Source organism: Telmatherina bonti, assembly GCF_933228915.1.
Source record: "Telmatherina bonti genome assembly, chromosome: 9".
Classification (NCBI taxonomy): Eukaryota; Metazoa; Chordata; class Actinopteri; order Atheriniformes; family Telmatherinidae; genus Telmatherina; species Telmatherina bonti.
In genome coordinates, this window is record NC_136627.1 from 1,362,236 (window position 1) to 1,380,173 (window position 17,938).

Genomic DNA, 17,938 nt, shown 5'->3' on the forward strand with positions numbered 1-17,938 from the left:
TGAATTTAAATGCAATCCTATCTGATCTGGGCTTTTCCTGGACACTCTTAATGTCCTGGATGTGGTGTATCCAATGAAAGTGGTTCAGAAGGTGATGAATGCTGTCATGACAACAGTAGTCAAGGTGATGGTTTGAATCCTCAGGAGCACTGCGTGGCTTTTGTTTTCTGAGCTAGCTGTTTTGGGCTTTTTATCTGAAGACTTTGGGCGTGTTGTTGTGCTTGTGTACGGGGAGAGTCTGTGGAAACTTGTAGAAGTCCAGACCAGCAGAATTTGGTCCACGGATTCAGTCACGCCATGATAAGCAGCGGTATTGTGGTAGGTAGATGTGGCTATGGCGGTCCTTGCAGGTGATTTTCCGTCATGCCGATCCGCTCTGCTGTCAACCCAGAGTGGCTGCTTTGTGAACAGAGCAGAGTGCCCTTCCCTCCATGTTGTTCCCACATTCATTTGTCCACAGATTGGGGTCGTGTAACACGGGCATCCTAGGACTGTTGCGCGAGTTTGCTCTGCCCATTTTAGGAGCCTGGTCATGTTTTGTTCTTCTTCACAAGCCCAAGGGTTATCTCCAAGCGTTATCACCTGCAGTCCTGTTAGCTTATCAAAGATGCCTTCACATAACCAGGAGAATCGGTTAGCATGCAGATAAAACTGAGCCAGCCTCGGAAGCCGGTCCAAAGACCCAGGTAAGATCTGCACAAGATAGTTAAATGACAAGTCAACACTCTCCAGGTTGTAAGGCATATTTGTAGGCACTGTCCAAAACCTGTTATGGCTGAGGTTGACAGCTTTAAGACTCAGCAGGGTGTTATTGATGAAGACAACTCTCTCCAGCTCGTTGCCTGATAGATCCAGTACTTTCAGATTCCAGTGGTAAGCGGTGTCGTTTTTGTCCAGGGAACGTATGTGGTTGCCCACTGTTCGGATGTCCCACAGGGACCGGGGCAAGGCAGAGGGAAGACTCACCAGGCGGTTGTAGGACAAGTCCAGGGTTCGAAGGTGGGCGTAGTGGCTAAGCTGGCTGTTGAGACCCTGCAAACTGAAAGAAAAGTCATTTTATGTGGCAGCTACACATTTTGAGCCATGAAGTCTCACAGATTTACAACTGGAGATGTAATCAGCATGAAGGCAAGGCTGGTCTGGGGTTATTAAGCTGTTGCAGCACATTCATTAGGACCGATTGTTTCATTCATGCTCCATACTTTTCTCACTTCTTAGGAGAAGTAGGATTGTAGAATTTGGTCTACACACGGTACTATCTAATGACACATTAACATGCAGATAAGGCAAGCCGGATATGGAACGGCTGTTCTTATGTCTGGCAGGAGATTTCTCTGAGTTTGGAATCTTCCGTTTCTAGTGTCTCTTGTGAGGAGGCCAGTAGTTATCGTAACAGTGCTGCAGAGCTGCAGCTACTTACCTGTTGAATGACAGGTTTAGAAAGCGGATGTTGTGCTGCAGACCTGGGGGAAGCTTGGTTAGACCTCTTGAAGAGCAGTCCACCACACGATGACCCCCACTGCAGGAGCACACAGAGGGACAGATGGACACGACCCAGCCTCCCAGAAGCCCAACCAGCAGCAGGAGAGGCAAAACAGCCGAGCGCGGAAGCATGGTTGGGGCTCTGAGAAGGAAATGGCGGTTAGATTATTATTTTTGCCACTTTGAATGGATATTTTTAACTGAAATATTTGTTTTCCCTAAATATATAGTTGACACAAATGTCACTGTTCCAAGGTAATTAATCTAATGACCAGTACTGGTAAGTAAACCTGATGACTTTGCCAGTCGTCTAAATAACAAATGCAGAGTATTCACCAATGAAAACCGTCCATTGCTTTACTGTATATATCAGCTTCTTCCTGTCCAGCTGTTATCTTCCAATGCAGGATCTTATCCAGCTGTCAGGAACGAGGTAGTGCACACCGTGGACAGTTAGCCTATCCATCACAGGGCTAACACTGAGACAAACACGACCAACAAGATTTCACACTGAAGTATAAACTTCAATGGTGATGTTGTGTGCCCTCACTCAATGGTGTTGTGGGAAGGGAATCCTGTTTTGCAGAGCTGCTTGCTTATATCACTGAAGAAGGTAAACTGAGTGTGTGAAACAACAAAAGTTATGGTCTCATGGTGTGTGTGTGTGTGTGTGGGGATGGTTGGCCACCTCCCTAGCGCTCCCACGTTATGTTGCAGAATGAGGGGTATTAAAGCGGGGAAGCCCCAGACTTCGGTGGAGTCTGCTGCGGGTCTATCTGATCAGGACGCCCAGCTGGTTTTGGCACTCTCTACCGGGGTTGTGGGCTCCCCAACCTATCCGTGTTACGGTAAGAGCTGGGAACTGAAAAGTGCCTTAACCGATGTGCTTACTCTTGTGCTGCAAGGTTAATAAAACGCTGAATTAATCATTGGGCAGAGAGTTTGTGTGTTCATTATTTGCCGACTTCCTACGATCCTGCAAAATAAATAAAAGTGTTTCATTACACACACTTACTCGTAGATTGCTAGGGTCAATCTAGAGTCTCACATTAAGTCAACTGGCATATTTTTGAACTGTAAAGGAAGCCGTGTTGTATATTTTCCAGCTATGACAACCAGCATATTAATGACAACATAACATAATTCCTCTTTTCATAGGGATGCAGCTGTACAAGGTAAAATACCAAACTGATCTTAGACAATCACACCTGCAGGTTTTGGGTTCTGCATTAGATTTTTCCACTTTGTTTTCTGATTTTACAGGCCACTGAATTTATTCACCTTTCAACACAAACATTTCTCAAGTTTTCAGACCCCTCCAGCAGCTTCTTTTCTCCAAAAGCTACAAGCAGCAAATCTAGCATTTTTTTCTGATGTCATTTGAGACTATTGGAAACAGAGATGAAATCACATCTCTGATTTATTTTCAATGTGCAACACATGCTCCTCCCACATCCAAAAAAACTCAGGATAGCTCCTCAGTCCTCACACAGATGCACTGTGTACATGTCAAAACTGTTTTAACCATAGACTGTATATAAAGAGATGGACAGAGCCTCCGTGACGTCACCCGTAGGTTTCTGAAGAGCTGAATTGAAGCTCGGTGGGCGGTTCTTACCGTCGCCATGTTGGCAGCGTCATGCGTGTCGTCTCGCCCAGAAAATACAAATATGGGCAAAGAGGTGGAGCTGAGAGGGGGGCTGTGAGCGTCATGGCGGATGATTGACATCAAGCAAACTCTGAGCTTTCTGTAGCTAAGAGCTAACCGAGCTAACCCCGAGATAATGGGAGCTAACCAGCTAACGGAGGTAAGCGGGCTAAAGCTAAGTCATGTTGTTAACCGGATAAAAACCGCGGTTGTTCTACGTTCTTCTGACTTGAAGCGGGAGATCGGGTACCTGTCAATCAAAAGGACACGCCCCTAAATTATTTATTAATTTATTTCTGCTATAAACATGTTTATTTCTGCTGTAAACATGTTTATTTCTGCTGTAAACATTTCTGCCATTTGCTCTGTTTTGCAGCCCCTAGTGGATGAAGGGGGAACTGCAGTTTTATGCACTTCCGCATAGGCTTCACTTTTAACCACCAGAGGTTGCCGCTTGGTTTTAACATATTTCTGAAGACACATCGTCTTCAGTCAGATATTTAGTGTGTGATCTTTTCAGTTTTGCAGTTGAGGAACAACAAGGAGGATGAAGTCAACAGTTTTAGAGAAATTTCTGTCAGCAAACGTCTCCCGTGCACTAGAGGAAACTGGTCATATGTCAAAACTTCTCCAACATAAACATGCAGATAAAACAGACAGCCCAGTAAGTGGAACAAACATGGAAAATGTTTTTGAACAGACATGCCACATGTCTTCAGATGATTTTATATTTTATATTTACATATACAAGTGGTTAAAGAATAAGGAAGTGTGATATTATTCAGTGTTTTATTTATTAGTGAAAGTGTTCATCTATTTAGTACAGTAATATCATTTGATCTTACTGTGAAATTCTATTTTTGACTAAATAAAATGATAATTTTTAGATAAAAGATGAGATCCCTTTATGCATCAAACACAAATTATTCTGTAGGCGATAAAGCCTTGGTACAGACCTTACCGTGGGCCATAAAGCCTTGGTACAGACCTTACCGTGGGCCATAAAGCCTTGGTACAGACCTTACCGTGGGCCATAAAGCCTTGGTACAGACCTTACCGTGGGCCATAAAGCCTTGGTACAGACCTTACCGTGGGCCATAAAGCCTTGGTACAGACCTTACCGTGGGCCATAAAGCCTTGGTACAGACCTTACCGTGGGCCATAAACCCTTGGTACAGACCTTACCGTGGGCCATAAAGCCTTGGTGCAGACCTTACCGTGGGCCATAAACCCTTGGTACAGACCTTACCGTGGGCCATAAAGCTGAGGTACAGATCTTACCGTGGGCCATACAGCCTTGGTACAGACCTTACCGTGGGCCATACAGCCTTGGTACAGACCTTACCGTGGGCCATACAGCCTTGGTACAGACCTTACCGTGAGCCATAAAGCCTTGGTACAGACCTTACCGTGGGCCATACAGCCTTGGTACAGACCTTACCGTGGGCCATAAAGCTGAGGTACAGATCTTACCGTGGGCCATAAAGCCTTGGTACAGACCTTACCGTGGGCCATAAAGCCTTGGTACAGACCTTACCGTGGGCCATAAAGCCTTGGTACAGACCTTACCGTGGGCCATAAAGCCTTGGTACAGACCTTACCGTGGGCCATAAAGCCTTGGTACAGACCTTACCGTGGGCCATAAAGCCTTGGTACAGACCTTACCGTGGGCCATAAACCCTTGGTACAGACCTTACCGTGGGCCATAAAGCCTTGGTGCAGACCTTACCGTGGGCCATAAACCCTTGGTACAGACCTTACCGTGGGCCATAAAGCTGAGGTACAGATCTTACCGTGGGCCATACAGCCTTGGTACAGACCTTACCGTGGGCCATACAGCCTTGGTACAGACCTTACCGTGGGCCATACAGCCTTGGTACAGACCTTACCGTGAGCCATAAAGCCTTGGTACAGACCTTACCGTGGGCCATACAGCCTTGGTACAGACCTTACCGTGGGCCATAAAGCTGAGGTACAGATCTTACCGTGGGCCATAAACCCTTGGTACAGACCTTACCGTGGGCCATAAAGCCTTGGTACAGACCTTACCGTGGGCCATACAGCCTTGGTACAGACCTTACCGTGGGCCATAAAGCCTTGGTACAGACCTTACCGTGGGCCATAAAGCCTTGGTACAGACCTTACCGTGGGCCATAAAGCCTTGGTACAGACCTTACCGTGGGCCATACAGCCTTGGTACAGACCTTACCGTGGGCCATACAGCCTTGGTACAGACCTTACCGTGGGCCATAAAGCCTTGGTACAGACCTTACCGTGGGCCATAAAGCCTTGGTACAGACCTTACCGTGGGCCATAAAGCCTTGGTACAGACCTTACCGTGAGCCATAAAGCCTTGGTACAGACCTTACCGTGGGCCATACAGCCTTGGTACAGACCTTACCGTGGGCCATAAAGCTGAGGTACAGATCTTACCGTGGGCCATAAACCCTTGGTACAGACCTTACCGTGGGCCATAAAGCTGAGGTACAGATCTTACCGTGGGCCATAAAGCTGAGGTACAGATCTTACCGTGGGCCATAAAGCCTTGGTACAGACCTTACCGTGGGCCATAAAGCTGAGGTACAGATCTTACCGTGGGCCATAAAGCTGAGGTACAGACCTTACCTTGGGCCATAAAGCCTTGGTACAGACCTTACGGTGGGCCATAAAGCCTTGGTACAGATCTTACCGTGGGCCATAAAGCCTTGGTACAGATCTTACCGTGGGCCATAAAGCCTTGGTACAGACCTTACCGTGGGCCATAAAGCCTTGGTACAGACCTTACCGTGGGCCATAAACCCTTGGTACAGACCTTACCGTGGGCCATAAACCCTTGGTACAGACCTTACCGTGGGCCATAAACCCTTGGTACAGACCTTACCGTGGGCCATAAAGCTGAGGTACAGACCTTACCGTGGGCCATAAAGCTGAGGTACAGACCTTACCGTGGGCCATAAAGCTGAGGTACAGATCTTACCGTGGGCCATAAAGCCTTGGTACAGACCTTACCGTGGGCCATAAAGCCTTGGTACAGACCTCACCATGGGCCATAAACCCTTGGTACAGACCTTACCGTGGGCCATAAAGCTGAGGTACAGATCTTACCGTGGGCCATAAAGCTGAGGTACAGATCTTACCGTGGGCCATAAAGCCTTGGTACAGACCTTACCGTGGGCCATAAAGCCTTGGTACAGATCTTACCGTGGGCCATAAACCCTTGGTACAGACCTTACCGTGGGCCATAAAGCCTTGGTACAGACCTTACCGTGGGCCATAAACCCTTGGTACAGACCTTACCGTGGGCCATAAAGCCTTGGTACAGACCTTACCGTGAGCCATAAAGCCTTGGTACAGACCTTACCGTGGGCCATAAACCCTTGGTATAGACCTTACCGTGGGCCATAAAGCTGAGGTACAGACCTTACCGTAGGCCATAAAGCTGAGGTACAGACCTTACCGTGGGCCATAAAGCCTTGGTACAGACCTTACCGTGGGCCATAAAGCCTTGGTACAGACCTTACCGTGGGCCATAAAGCCTTGGTACAGACCTTACCGTGGGCCATAAAGCCTTGGTACAGACCTTACCGTGGGCCATAAAGCCTTGGTACAGACCTTACCGTGAGCCATAAAGCCTTGGTACGGACTGTATCGTGAGCCATAAAGCCTTGATACGGACTGTATCGTGGGTCATAAAGCCTTGGTATAGACCTTACCGTGGGCCATAAAGCTGAGGTACAGACCTTACCGTGGGCCCATAAAGCTGAGGTACAGACCTTACCGTAGGCCATAAAGCTGAGGTACAGACCTTACCGTGGGCCATAAAGCCTTGGTACAGACCTTACCGTGGGCCATAAAGCCTTGGTACAGACCTTACCGTGAGCCATAAAGCCTTGGTACGGACTGTATTGTGGGTCATAAAGCCTTTGTACAGACCGTAACGTGTACCAGAAGTCATGGTACGGACCTTACCGTGGGCCACAAAGCAAATACTAAGAAGTTAGTATTTGCACAGTGTGAACATCAGCCATGGCCTATAGGACGATGGTACCATACAATTCATGTCAAAGTCATGACTGTAAACAGAGGTTACTGAAGGTGGTGAAATATTGTCTCACATCTCTGGTTCAGTTCAATTCAATTCAACTTTGTTTATATAGCGTTAAATCACGGCAATGCCATCTCAAGACACTTTACAGACAGAGAGGAAAACATAATGAAAGCCAATTCATAACAGCCTATATAAGGAAACCAACAGACTGAGGTGGAGGTCCAACTCAATCTCCCATCCTGTGAGCAAACACACTGGCGACAGTGGAAAGGAAAAAACTCCCTTTTCTGGCAGAACCCGGCTCAAGGACAGGCAGCCATCTGCCTCTGCTGTGTGGGGGGAAGAGGACAGAAAGACAACAGACAACAGGAACTGCTACTCCCGGCTACTTTCTGGTCTTTACAGTGTGTGATTTACCAAACGTGCATCACAGATATTTGAGGCAACTAACAGCAAGTAGTCATTACACGTCCTGTTTGATCAAAAGTAAATGTTTTATAAATAAATAATAAATAATAAAAAAAATAAAATAAAAAAAAATAATAAATTGATTGATTAATAATAAATAATAATTTATTATTTATCAATTAAATAAATAATTTAATCAATTAAATAAAATGATTAAAGGGGGCTGCACGGTGGAACAGTGGTTAGCACTGTGGCCTCACAGCAAGAAGGTCACTGGTTCAATCCTTGGCTCGGGAGGGGTTTGGTCAGTGCCCTTTCTGTGTGGAGTCTGCATGTTCTTCCCATGCATGCGTGGGTTCTCTCCGGGTACTCCGGCTTCCTCCCACCATCCAAAGACATGATGTTAGGTTAATTGGTTACTCTAAAGTGTGAGCATGAGTGGTTGTTGGTCTCTGTGTGGCCCTGCAATGGACTGGCGAGCTGTCCAGGGTGTACCCTGCCTGTCGCCCAAAGCCAGCTGGGATAGGCTCCAGCTTCTCCGCAACCCTGAATTGGATTAAGCGGTTCAGAAAATGAATGAATGATTAAAAGTAAATGTCTGTCTGTGTTCGACACCATTACAGCCGCCATTACAGAAACGTAGTTTAAAGTTTAGATTCCCATTATTACTTATGCTCTGAGATGGAAGCCTAGCTTCCTGTGTTAAAGGCTTCTTGCGTTAAACCACCATCATAGAGCAAAAGTAATGATGGGAATCTAACCTTTAAACTATGTTTCTTTAATGGCGGCTTGTGTTTTAAGGAGTTGCACACGTACGTCAGCAGCGGAACGATTTTCTGTGGGACCCCTTGAGCAGCTTTCTGTTTGGGATCAGGGTCCCCCAAAGTCTGGAAACATGCATGTTATGTGGAGTGAAAGTATTCATGTGTCTTCATCCCTTCTGGGACTGACAGCTAATACTTTCGGGCTACCCCCCACCCCCTATTAGTTAGGATATGATGTAATCCTAAAGGTAAAGTAAGTGCTGAAAGTGGATGGCTGGGTTAGAGTCAGGCTACCCTGGTACTCATTCTGAAACCTGCAGATGTGTTTGCCAGGCGTCCTGAATGCTAGCGGAGAAGTTTAGCCGGTGGGACCGGAGCTCGGGGGACTGCAGTACTACTGTCTCCCAGCCGGTTCAGAGACTCGAGGAACGGATGGTGTTGAGAGCTTTTAGTGTGTTCCAGAAATGTGGTAATGATGCAGACCTGTCTGCATGCGCATAACAAACGTCCTGTGTGTGTGTGTGTGTGTGTGTGTGTGTGTGTGTGTGTAAAATCCTGACGCCTACAAAGCAGCTTACACCTTTCCTGTGTAATGCCCTGCGTTCCTGTCTGCATCTGTACATTTTACATCACTCACCTCATCTTTCTAATGTAGATGTTTCATCTTTCCTCTTGTCCTGTCGTCTCCTGTAGCTCCAGCTGGATCTTCCCCGTGTGCTTGTCTGTCTGTGACAGTCTTGCATTGCTTCTTCTGGCTGCTGTGGGGGTCGTGGTGCGATTCTAAACATGCTGCCTGCTCTGCAGGCTTGTAATGCAGCTGGAGGTCCAGGTTGAGAGGAGGAGAGGTAGAGCAAGAGAGAGAGAGAGAGAGAGGGGGAAATTGCAGCATTGAGCCAGTCCAATCTGCCAGTGATGAGGCAAGCAGTATCTGAAGGTGTGTGTGCTGAACGGCACACTGCATGCACACTTTTCTTTCTCTTTAGTTTTATTGAATGTACCAGAAAGATCAGTCTATGATCACTTTGCTTTCTAAGAAGCTGCTTTTAGCTGATTTTTAGAAAGCGGTCGGACTCTTCGGTCTTCCGTCCCGCCTGCGGTCCGACTCTTCCGTCCCGCCTGCGGTCGGACTCTTCGGTCTTCCGTCCCGCCTGCGGTCGGACTCTTCCGTCCCGCCTGCGGTCGGACTCTTCGGTCTTCCGTCCCGCCTGCGGTCGGACTCTTCGGTCTTCCGTCCCGCCTGCGGTCGGACTCTTCGGTCTTCCGTCCCGCCTGCGGTCGGACTCTTCGGTCTTCCGTCCCGCCTGCGGTCGGACTCTTCGGTCTTCCGTCCCGCCTGCGGTCGGACTCTTCGGTCTTCCGTCCCGCCTGCGGTCGGACTCTTCCGTCCCGCCTGCGGTCGGACTCTTCAGTCTTCCGTCCCGCCTGCGGTCGGACTCTTCCGTCCCGCCTGCGGTCGGACTCTTCCGTCCCGCCTGCGGTCGGACTCTTCCGTCCCGCCTGCGGTCGGATTCTTCGGTCTTCCATCCCGCCTGCGGTCGGACTCTTCCGTCCCGCCTGCGGTCGGACTCTTCCGTCCCGCCTGCGGTCGGACTCTTCGGTCTTCCGTCCCGCCTGCGGTCGGACTCTTCGGTCTTCCGTCCCGCCTGCGGTCGGACTCTTCGGTCTTCCGTCCCGCCTGCGGTCGGACTCTTCCGTCTTCCGTCCCGCCTGCGGTCGGACTCTTCGGTCTTCCGTCCCGCCTGCGGTCGGACTCTTCGGTCTTCCGTCCCGCCTGCGGTCGGACTCTTCGGTCTTCCGTCCCGCCTGCGGTCGGACTCTTCGGTCTTCCATCCCGCCTGCGGTCGGACTCTTCCGTCCCGCCTGCGGTCGGACTCTTCGGTCTTCCATCCCGCCTGCGGTCGGACTCTTCCGTCCCGCCTGCGGTCGGACTCTTCCGTCCCGCCTGCGGTCGGACTCTTCCGTCCCGCCTGCGGTCGGACTCTTCCGTCTTCCATCCCGCCTGCGGTCGGACTCTTCCGTCCCGCCTGCGGTCGGACTCTTCGGTCTTCCGTCCCGCCTGCGGTCGGACTCTTCCGTCCCGCCTGCGGTCGGACTCTTCCGTCCCGCCTGCGGACGGACTCTTCGGTCTTCCGTCCCGCCTGCGGTCGGACTCTTCGGTCCCGCCTGCGGTCGGACTCTTCCGTCCCGCCTGCGGTCGGACTCTTCCGTCCCGCCTGCGGTTGGACTCTTCGGTCCCGCCTGCGGTCGGACTCTTCGGTCCCGCCTGCGGTCGGACTCTTCCGTCCCGCCTGCGGTCGGACTCTTCCGTCCCGCCTGCGGTCGGACTCTTCGGTCCCGCCTGCGGTTGGACTCTTCGGTCCCGCCTGCGGTCGGACTCTTCGGTCTTCCATCCCGCCTGCGGTCGGACTCTTCGGTCTTCCGTCCCGCCTGCGGTCGGACTCTTCGGTCTTCCGTCCCGCCTGCGGTCGGACTCTTCGGTCCCGCCTGCGGTCGGACTCTTCGGTCTTCCGTCCCGCCTGCGGTCGGACTCTTCGGTCTTCCGTCCCGCCTGCGGTCGGACTCTTCGGTCCCGCCTGCGGTCGGACTCTTCGGTCTTCCGTCCCGCCTGCGGTCGGACTCTTCGGTCTTCCGTCCCGCCTGCGGTCGGACTCTTCGGTCCCGCCTGCGGTCGGACTCTTCCGTCTTCCGTCCCGCCTGCGGTCGGACTCTTCGGTCTTCCGTCCCGCCTGCGGTCGGACTCTTCGGTCTTCCGTCCCGCCTGCGGTCGGACTCTTCGGTCTTCCGTCCCGCCTGCGGTCGGACTCTTCGGTCTTCCGTCCCGCCTGCGGTCGGACTCTTCCGTCCCGCCTGCGGTCGGACTCTTCCGTCCCGCCTGCGGTCGGACTCTTCCGTCCCGCCTGCGGTCGGACTCTTCAGTCTTCCGTCCCGCCTGCGGTCGGACTCTTCCGTCCCGCCTGCGGTCGGACTCTTCCGTCCCGCCTGCGGTCGGACTCTTCAGTCTTCCGTCCCGCCTGCAGTCGGACTCTTCCGTCCCGCCTGCGGTCGGACTCTTCCGTCCCGCCTGCGGACGGACTCTTCGGTCTTCCATCCCGCCTGCGGTCGGACTCTTCGGTCTTCCGTCCCGCCTGCGGTCGGACTCTTCCGTCCCGCCTGCGGTCGGACTCTTCGGTCTTCCGTCCCGCCTGCGGTCGGACTCTTCGGTCTTCCGTCCCGCCTGCGGTCGGACTCTTCAGTCTTCCGTCCCGCCTGCGGTCGGACTCTTCGGTCTTCCATCCCGCCTGCGGTCGGACTCTTCAGTCTTCCGTCCCGCCTGCGGTCGGACTCTTCGGTCTTCCATCCCGCCTGCGGTCGGACTCTTCAGTCTTCCGTCCCGCCTGCGGTCGGACTCTTCGGTCTTCCGTCCCGCCTGCGGTCGGACTCTTCGGTCTTCCGTCCCGCCTGCGGTCGGACTCTTCGGTCTTCCGTCCCGCCTGCGGTCGGACTCTTCGGTCTTCCGTCCCGCCTGCGGTCGGACTCTTCCGTCTTCCGTCCCGCCTGCGGTCGGACTCTTCGGTCTTCCGTCCCGCCTGCGGTCGGACTCTTCCGTCTTCCGTCCCGCCTGCGGTCGGACTCTTCGGTCTTCCGTCCCGCCTGCGGTCAGACTCTTCCGTCCCGCCTGCGGTCGGACTCTTCGGTCTTCTGTCCCGCCTGCGGTCGGACTCTTCGGTCTTCCGTCCCGCCTGCGGTCGGACTCTTCCGTCCCGCCTGCGGTCGGACTCTTCCGTCTTCCGTCCCGCCTGCGGTCGGACTCTTCGGTCTTCCGTCCCGCCTGCGGTCGGACTCTTCGGTCTTCCGTCCCGCCTGCGGTCGGACTCTTCGGTCTTCCGTCCCGCCTGCGGTCGGACTCTTCCGTCCCGCCTGCGGTCGGACTCTTCCGTCTTCCGTCCCGCCTGCGGTCGGACTCTTCGGTCTTCTGTCCCGCCTGCGGTCGGACTCTTCGGTCTTCCGTCCCGCCTGCGGTCGGACTCTTCCGTCCCGCCTGCGGTCGGACTCTTCCGTCCCGCCTGCGGTCGGACTCTTCCGTCCCGCCTGCGGTCGGACTCTTCCGTCCCGCCTGCGGTCGGACTCTTCCGTCCCGCCTGCGGTCGGATGCATAAATAAATATGCACAAGGTGTTGTTGTTCTGGATGAGGACGGTCACAGTGAATTACTCTGAAGAGATGAATAAAGTTGGCTTTGGTTTCCTTCACTAATGTGTGAAAGGATGAGACAGGCCTGAATGCCACATCATCCTCGACTTTTCACAGCAGCAGCTTCACATCACACTGCAGTGTCAGTCTGCTGAGTTCTCTGGACATCTGGGTTTGGAGGTTTGATTACTAGAACGTACTTCTTAAAGCTAGAGTATGTAGGATTTTCAAAATTTTCAAAATAAATTAACTAAAAAAATAACTACAATCATAATTAGATGGTTTTTTTTAAACATGTAGGTTCCAGTCTGTGCATATTTGATGTGTTATTAAATTACAAGTTTTATTAATGACAAAGACCCTTCTTGAACGTTTTCTGACCAGTAAAAAAAAAAAAAGTACTTTTTCCACCAGTAGGGGGAGTATAAGCCCATTTATTGCAGAGCGGCTCTGAGCTGCAGATCACAAGCGATTCCTGCCCTCATTGGAGCTGGCAAGGAGGAGGGGGGAGGGGGGAGTTTTGCTCATTACTGCCAACCTGTGGTGGTTTGTGGAGGTAGCAGTTTTGTGGTTTTGCTTACGACCTGGTGTTTGCCACCTGGTGGTGGAAAGAATCACCTTGAAATCTTACATACTCTGCCTTTAAGTCCTGACTGGAGTTAAATTTGAGTTTTCTTCATTTGTTTATAGATAGAAAAGTTTATTATGGAGTAGTTAGACCTAAATAATAGCACAGATGCTCGTAATGTCCCCAGGTTGTATACATTTGTGTACATCCTCCAGTCACCTTGAATCCTACAGGTTGTAAAATAAAGCTGGACACTTAAACCCCACAGTGGAGGGTTGGCAGCCATGATGCTGCTTAGGATGTAAATAAAACAACGTCATTTGACCCGTATCAAGTTTTATTTTTCAACTGGACTGAATTTTCAGTCAAACTTTAATCATTCATATTTTACATCTGGAAACTTTAAGTCTAAATTATCGAGCATGCATATGTAGCCTGGCATGTACAAACATTGTCGATGCCATGAATTAGTTTCTGTGGGACAGAAAATTATTCTTGGACCACATTTCCTAACAGCTGCAAAATCCATTCAGAAACTTTGCTTCTCATTTGTAAAAAAAAAAACAAAAAACGATCAAATGATGCTCTAAACAAGGCAGACCTGAAAGGAAGCTTCAGAAAGGAGAAAAGACAACAGAACAAACAACATAAGACGAGTATTTTCCATACTGTAAAGGGTTAAAAGCTTTTTCCAGTCTTGTATTAGAAACAGTTAAATATGGTACTGTAGCACAGCTAGTAAATGGCTTCCTGCCCTCATAGTTTCCTCTGACTTTCAGACACGGTGCAACAGCTACCTGCCTGAACCTGGAGCGCTTTCCTCTCCTGCAGGCGGGTTTGAGGGTTGCACACATCCAGCTTGTGGTGAGATAGCTGCCTCTGACTTGTTTATTTGCAGAACATCGTTAGTTTTTGAGATGCCGTTTTCCCGGCTCACTGCAGAAGACTCCTTCTTGTCCTGTGGTTCTGTTCCATCGACCCCTCGACCTAACATGTCCCCTTGATGTTTACCTTCAAATGTCGTACTTTGAGTCATGTCTTGTAACTCCTCCACCATTTCTGGGAGCAAAGACAACCTCTTGGACAGCCTCTGAGGCAGGAAGCTGGAGAGAGAAATCCGGTTCGATGACCTGAGCGTCACCTGCCCGTTGTTTTCTCCGCCTGATAGAAAGGGAGAGGGACCAGCCCAGTCGGTGCTTGTTATCTGCTGCTTCTGAAACTTCTTCTTCTGGATGTAGATGACCAGGAATCCCACCATCATCAGTAACAGGGCTCCTCCGATTAGCCCTGCCACTATTTTGCTGTGGCTGTCTCCACTTTTGGAATCGTGTCTCTTCTTTGCCATGGTGATGTCAATCCTTGCTTTCCCAGTTGTAGTTGAGGACCATGCAGGAGTACTTGCAGTCTTGCCTACAGGCTCGATGGAAGCTGTAGACATTAAGAGTGTCAGCATTCGAGGTGAGGACGGGGAATTAGTTCCATCTCTGCTGACCCCAGAGGTTGACGTCGTTCCTGTGCTTCGGCTGTAGCTGCTTACCATTGGTGGTACGGTTGAAGGTCTAGTGGGACTGCTGGCCTCAGTGGTTGGAGACGTTGGTGTCAGCATGGCTTCAGAGGTTGTTGTTCCTGTTGAGCTGTTTGGACCATGAGATGAGTTACTGATTGGAGCCATTGTTGGAGTTGTGTCCACTTGTGGTGGAACATCAGCGATGGTAGACAATGTGGTGCGTCTGCCCAAGACAGGCGTCTGCTGCGTTGTCTGCTGGTGCTGATAAAGCCGGGTTTGGGTCACATTGGTGAGGTTGTGAGTCAGACCAGATGTCACTGCACTGCTTGCTGTCAGTGGCAATAACCATAGAAAAATAAAGCAGAAGGGCATTTTCCTCTTCAGGCGTTTTCTTTCAGCTGAAACAGAGGAAGTTTGTTTTACCAGTGATGCACAGGAAACAGTCTGAAGCAATGCCGTTTAATGGGGAAGTGAATTTCAAAAGAATGGGTTGAGCTTTTCTTGTGTGATTGTTTCAGAAAACGCAGCTCTAGTTAGGCATCCTTCAGGAAAACATATGTGGTGTTTTAAGATAAAAAGAGGCTTTTCTGAAATGATGCATTTCTTCTGTCTTTACATGCATTTAGCTGGAATTTGTTCTAGAAGCTGCAGTAAGTGAGGGAAGAATTACTTCCTCAGTAGGTTTGCTTTCTTACCCAGAGGGTTTAACTGGCATGAAGAAAGTGAGTTAAAAACAAGAGAACACCAGCATACACTGCTGCTGAAATAAAATACTGCTGGGAAATTGGCTTCAGAGAATAAACCAAAAATAAGATTTTAAAAGCATCTTTCACTCAACTATTTCACGGTGGCACATTCTTCCAAGACTAATTAGCATGCTATATTTGCCATCTTGGGTTTATTTTGTGTATCAAAATAATTTGAGAGCTGTCAAATGAGCAATATGTAACTCACCGGTATGTTGACACAGCAGAGCTCCGTGGCCGTTGAGCTGTCTCATTACAGAATGTATTGGAAGCTGCCTTTTGGAAAACGTCTCCACGATAAATGCAAGAACTAGACGGAGGAACAGCCCCACTGTAGCAAAATGCTACTGTTGCTTCACTGACAGGAAATGAAACATGCGAAACCGATGCTTTCTCGAATGACTGCGCTAAACTTAGTACTTCATGTTTTCACACCTTCCTGCAGCACTGCTGAAAACTGGCCCTGCAGAAAGTTGGATGAGTGTCTCCACACAAACATGTAGGTAGCTCTACTTTGTGCAATGTGAGGAGACTGGGCTTGGTGAGGACATTGGCTGCAAAACATGGCTTTATGGGGTCTGCAATGATGAAACCATTTCTACTTCAGAAAAGAAGCTCCTCTCCATCCTCAGATTCAGGGGAAAAGTTCTCCTGGCTTGTTTTAGCAATGCTCCTTAGATCCACGTAGCTCTCCTTCCTGATCATAATCATCCCAGACTGTGGTGAAAGCACAAGATGACTCTGAACAGAAGCTTACATCTGTGAAGCATCTGAAATGATGCAGACTGTCCAACAAAGAGCTGAACAAAGTTGAACATTCCTTTTTAAATCTTTAGCTTCATGGATTTTTTACATTGTTGGCATGAAACAAGAAGAATGTGGGCTTTTCCTCTTTGAGGCTAACTCTCTTTACTACATCATTAATGTGTTGAGGAAACAGAAGCCACTGCTGCAGTGATGTCAGGGCAAAACCTGCCTTTTTCCATGTCTGATCTGGCCAGAGAGCTCATCCACACAACATGAATCATCTCATTTGCCACCATCCTAAAGGAAAGCAGTGGTCAACTGCTAAAAGCTGGAGGTTTAATACAACAAGATTTGGACTTTATAAGCTATTCCACCAAAGAATGGGCTTCATATGTAGAAAACAATGAGAAGCCAGAAGTTTCAGCATGTGTTCTGTGGCAAGCAGGTACGGAAGTGGAGAGCCGTCATCCTCATAAAAAAGTTTGGGCCTTATCACGCTATAACATGATAGTTTATTGTAAAAACATAAAACGTATCACGTTATAATGATATAGTTCCCAGTTTTTACAATAAAACATGCCCAAACTTTTTTTTTATTAGAATGACAGCTGTACGCTTCCGTAAGCAGGGAAAGCGGTAATGCCAGGCAAAATGATCTCCTTTGCATCATGTAAAAAACAGAAAAACTCAAAAATATAAAAACTAGAATTAAAATTGAAGTCATTAGAGGATGCTTACAGACGATCATTGCAGTGCTTCACAAAATTAACAAGTGATGAATGAAAGGCTGAACTTGAATTAAATGAAATAATCAAAAAGAGAACAGAGTTTCTGGGGCAAAGATTTCACTTAAAGAGTTTTGAACGCAGTAATCTGGAAAATTCTTGAGGAATAAATTAAAAACAGAGAATGAATGATCCACAATATGAGCTGTTAAAGATCCAGCAGGTAATATCTTACATGACCCTGACACAATAAATAGCATTTTTAGAGACTTCCATAAAAATCTGTATACATCCCGATTAGATCCATCAGATAATGACATAAATCAGTTTCTTAATAATATAGACCTCCCAGGACTACAGCAGGAACACGTTACAGCCTTAGATTCCCCCCTTACAGCAGAGAAGCTACATGAAGCCCTCAAACATAAGCCATGTAAAAAAGCCCCAGGACCAGATGGCTTCCCAGCAGAGTTCTATCAGGTATTCTGGACAACACTGGCCCCTACGTTTTTCTAAATGATGACACAAATAAAGGAAAATGGCTACTTACCCCAAAACATGAACTTTGCCAGCATAATTGTACTGTTAAAACCAGGCAAAGACTCCACACTTCCATCTAGCTACAGACCCATATCACTGATAAATGCAGACCTTAAAATAATCTGCAAAGCTTTAGCTGCAAGGTTAGAGAAAGTAACTCCACTTATTATACACCCTGATCAAACAGGCTTTATAAAAGGCAGATATTCCTCTGTTAACATGCGCAGGCTAATCAATATAATAGATTACTCTACCATCAATAACCTGGAAACAACAATAGTTTCTCTGGATGCAGAGAAGGCTTTTGATAGAGTCAAGTGGAAATTTTTGTTAGCAACAATTAAAAGGCTACATCTTAAAATGGCTGAAACCGAGTCCATTAGATAGTAATTACCAAGTCTACCTCAGTGATTAACAGGACAAGAACATACCAGTCCATCTTTATAGAATATTTTTGTTTTATAGGTATGACTATATATTATCTTAGAAAAATGTCTGTAGAATAGACAAAATAAAAGAAAGAAAAGTGTCTGTGTACATGTGTGTAGAAGTAAAATATTGCATGTGGATCAGAGAGTTAATTCTT

At 48.9% G+C, this 17,938-nt stretch overlaps 2 protein-coding genes across 2 annotated transcripts in view; one reads left to right on the plus strand and one right to left on the minus strand.

Annotated features, from left to right (window-relative positions):
* Positions 1–17,938, plus strand: part of nf1a (neurofibromin 1a) — a 177,398-nt gene that overhangs the window by 118,286 nt on the left and 41,174 nt on the right.
* LOC306760471 (oligodendrocyte-myelin glycoprotein-like) lies at positions 85–1,614 on the minus strand (the record flags this gene model as incomplete). Its single annotated transcript, XM_079246325.1, has 2 exons — positions 85–1,039; positions 1,421–1,614. 2 exons carry the CDS (start codon positions 1,612–1,614, stop codon positions 85–87), a joined length of 1,149 nt encoding a protein of 382 aa, XP_079102451.1.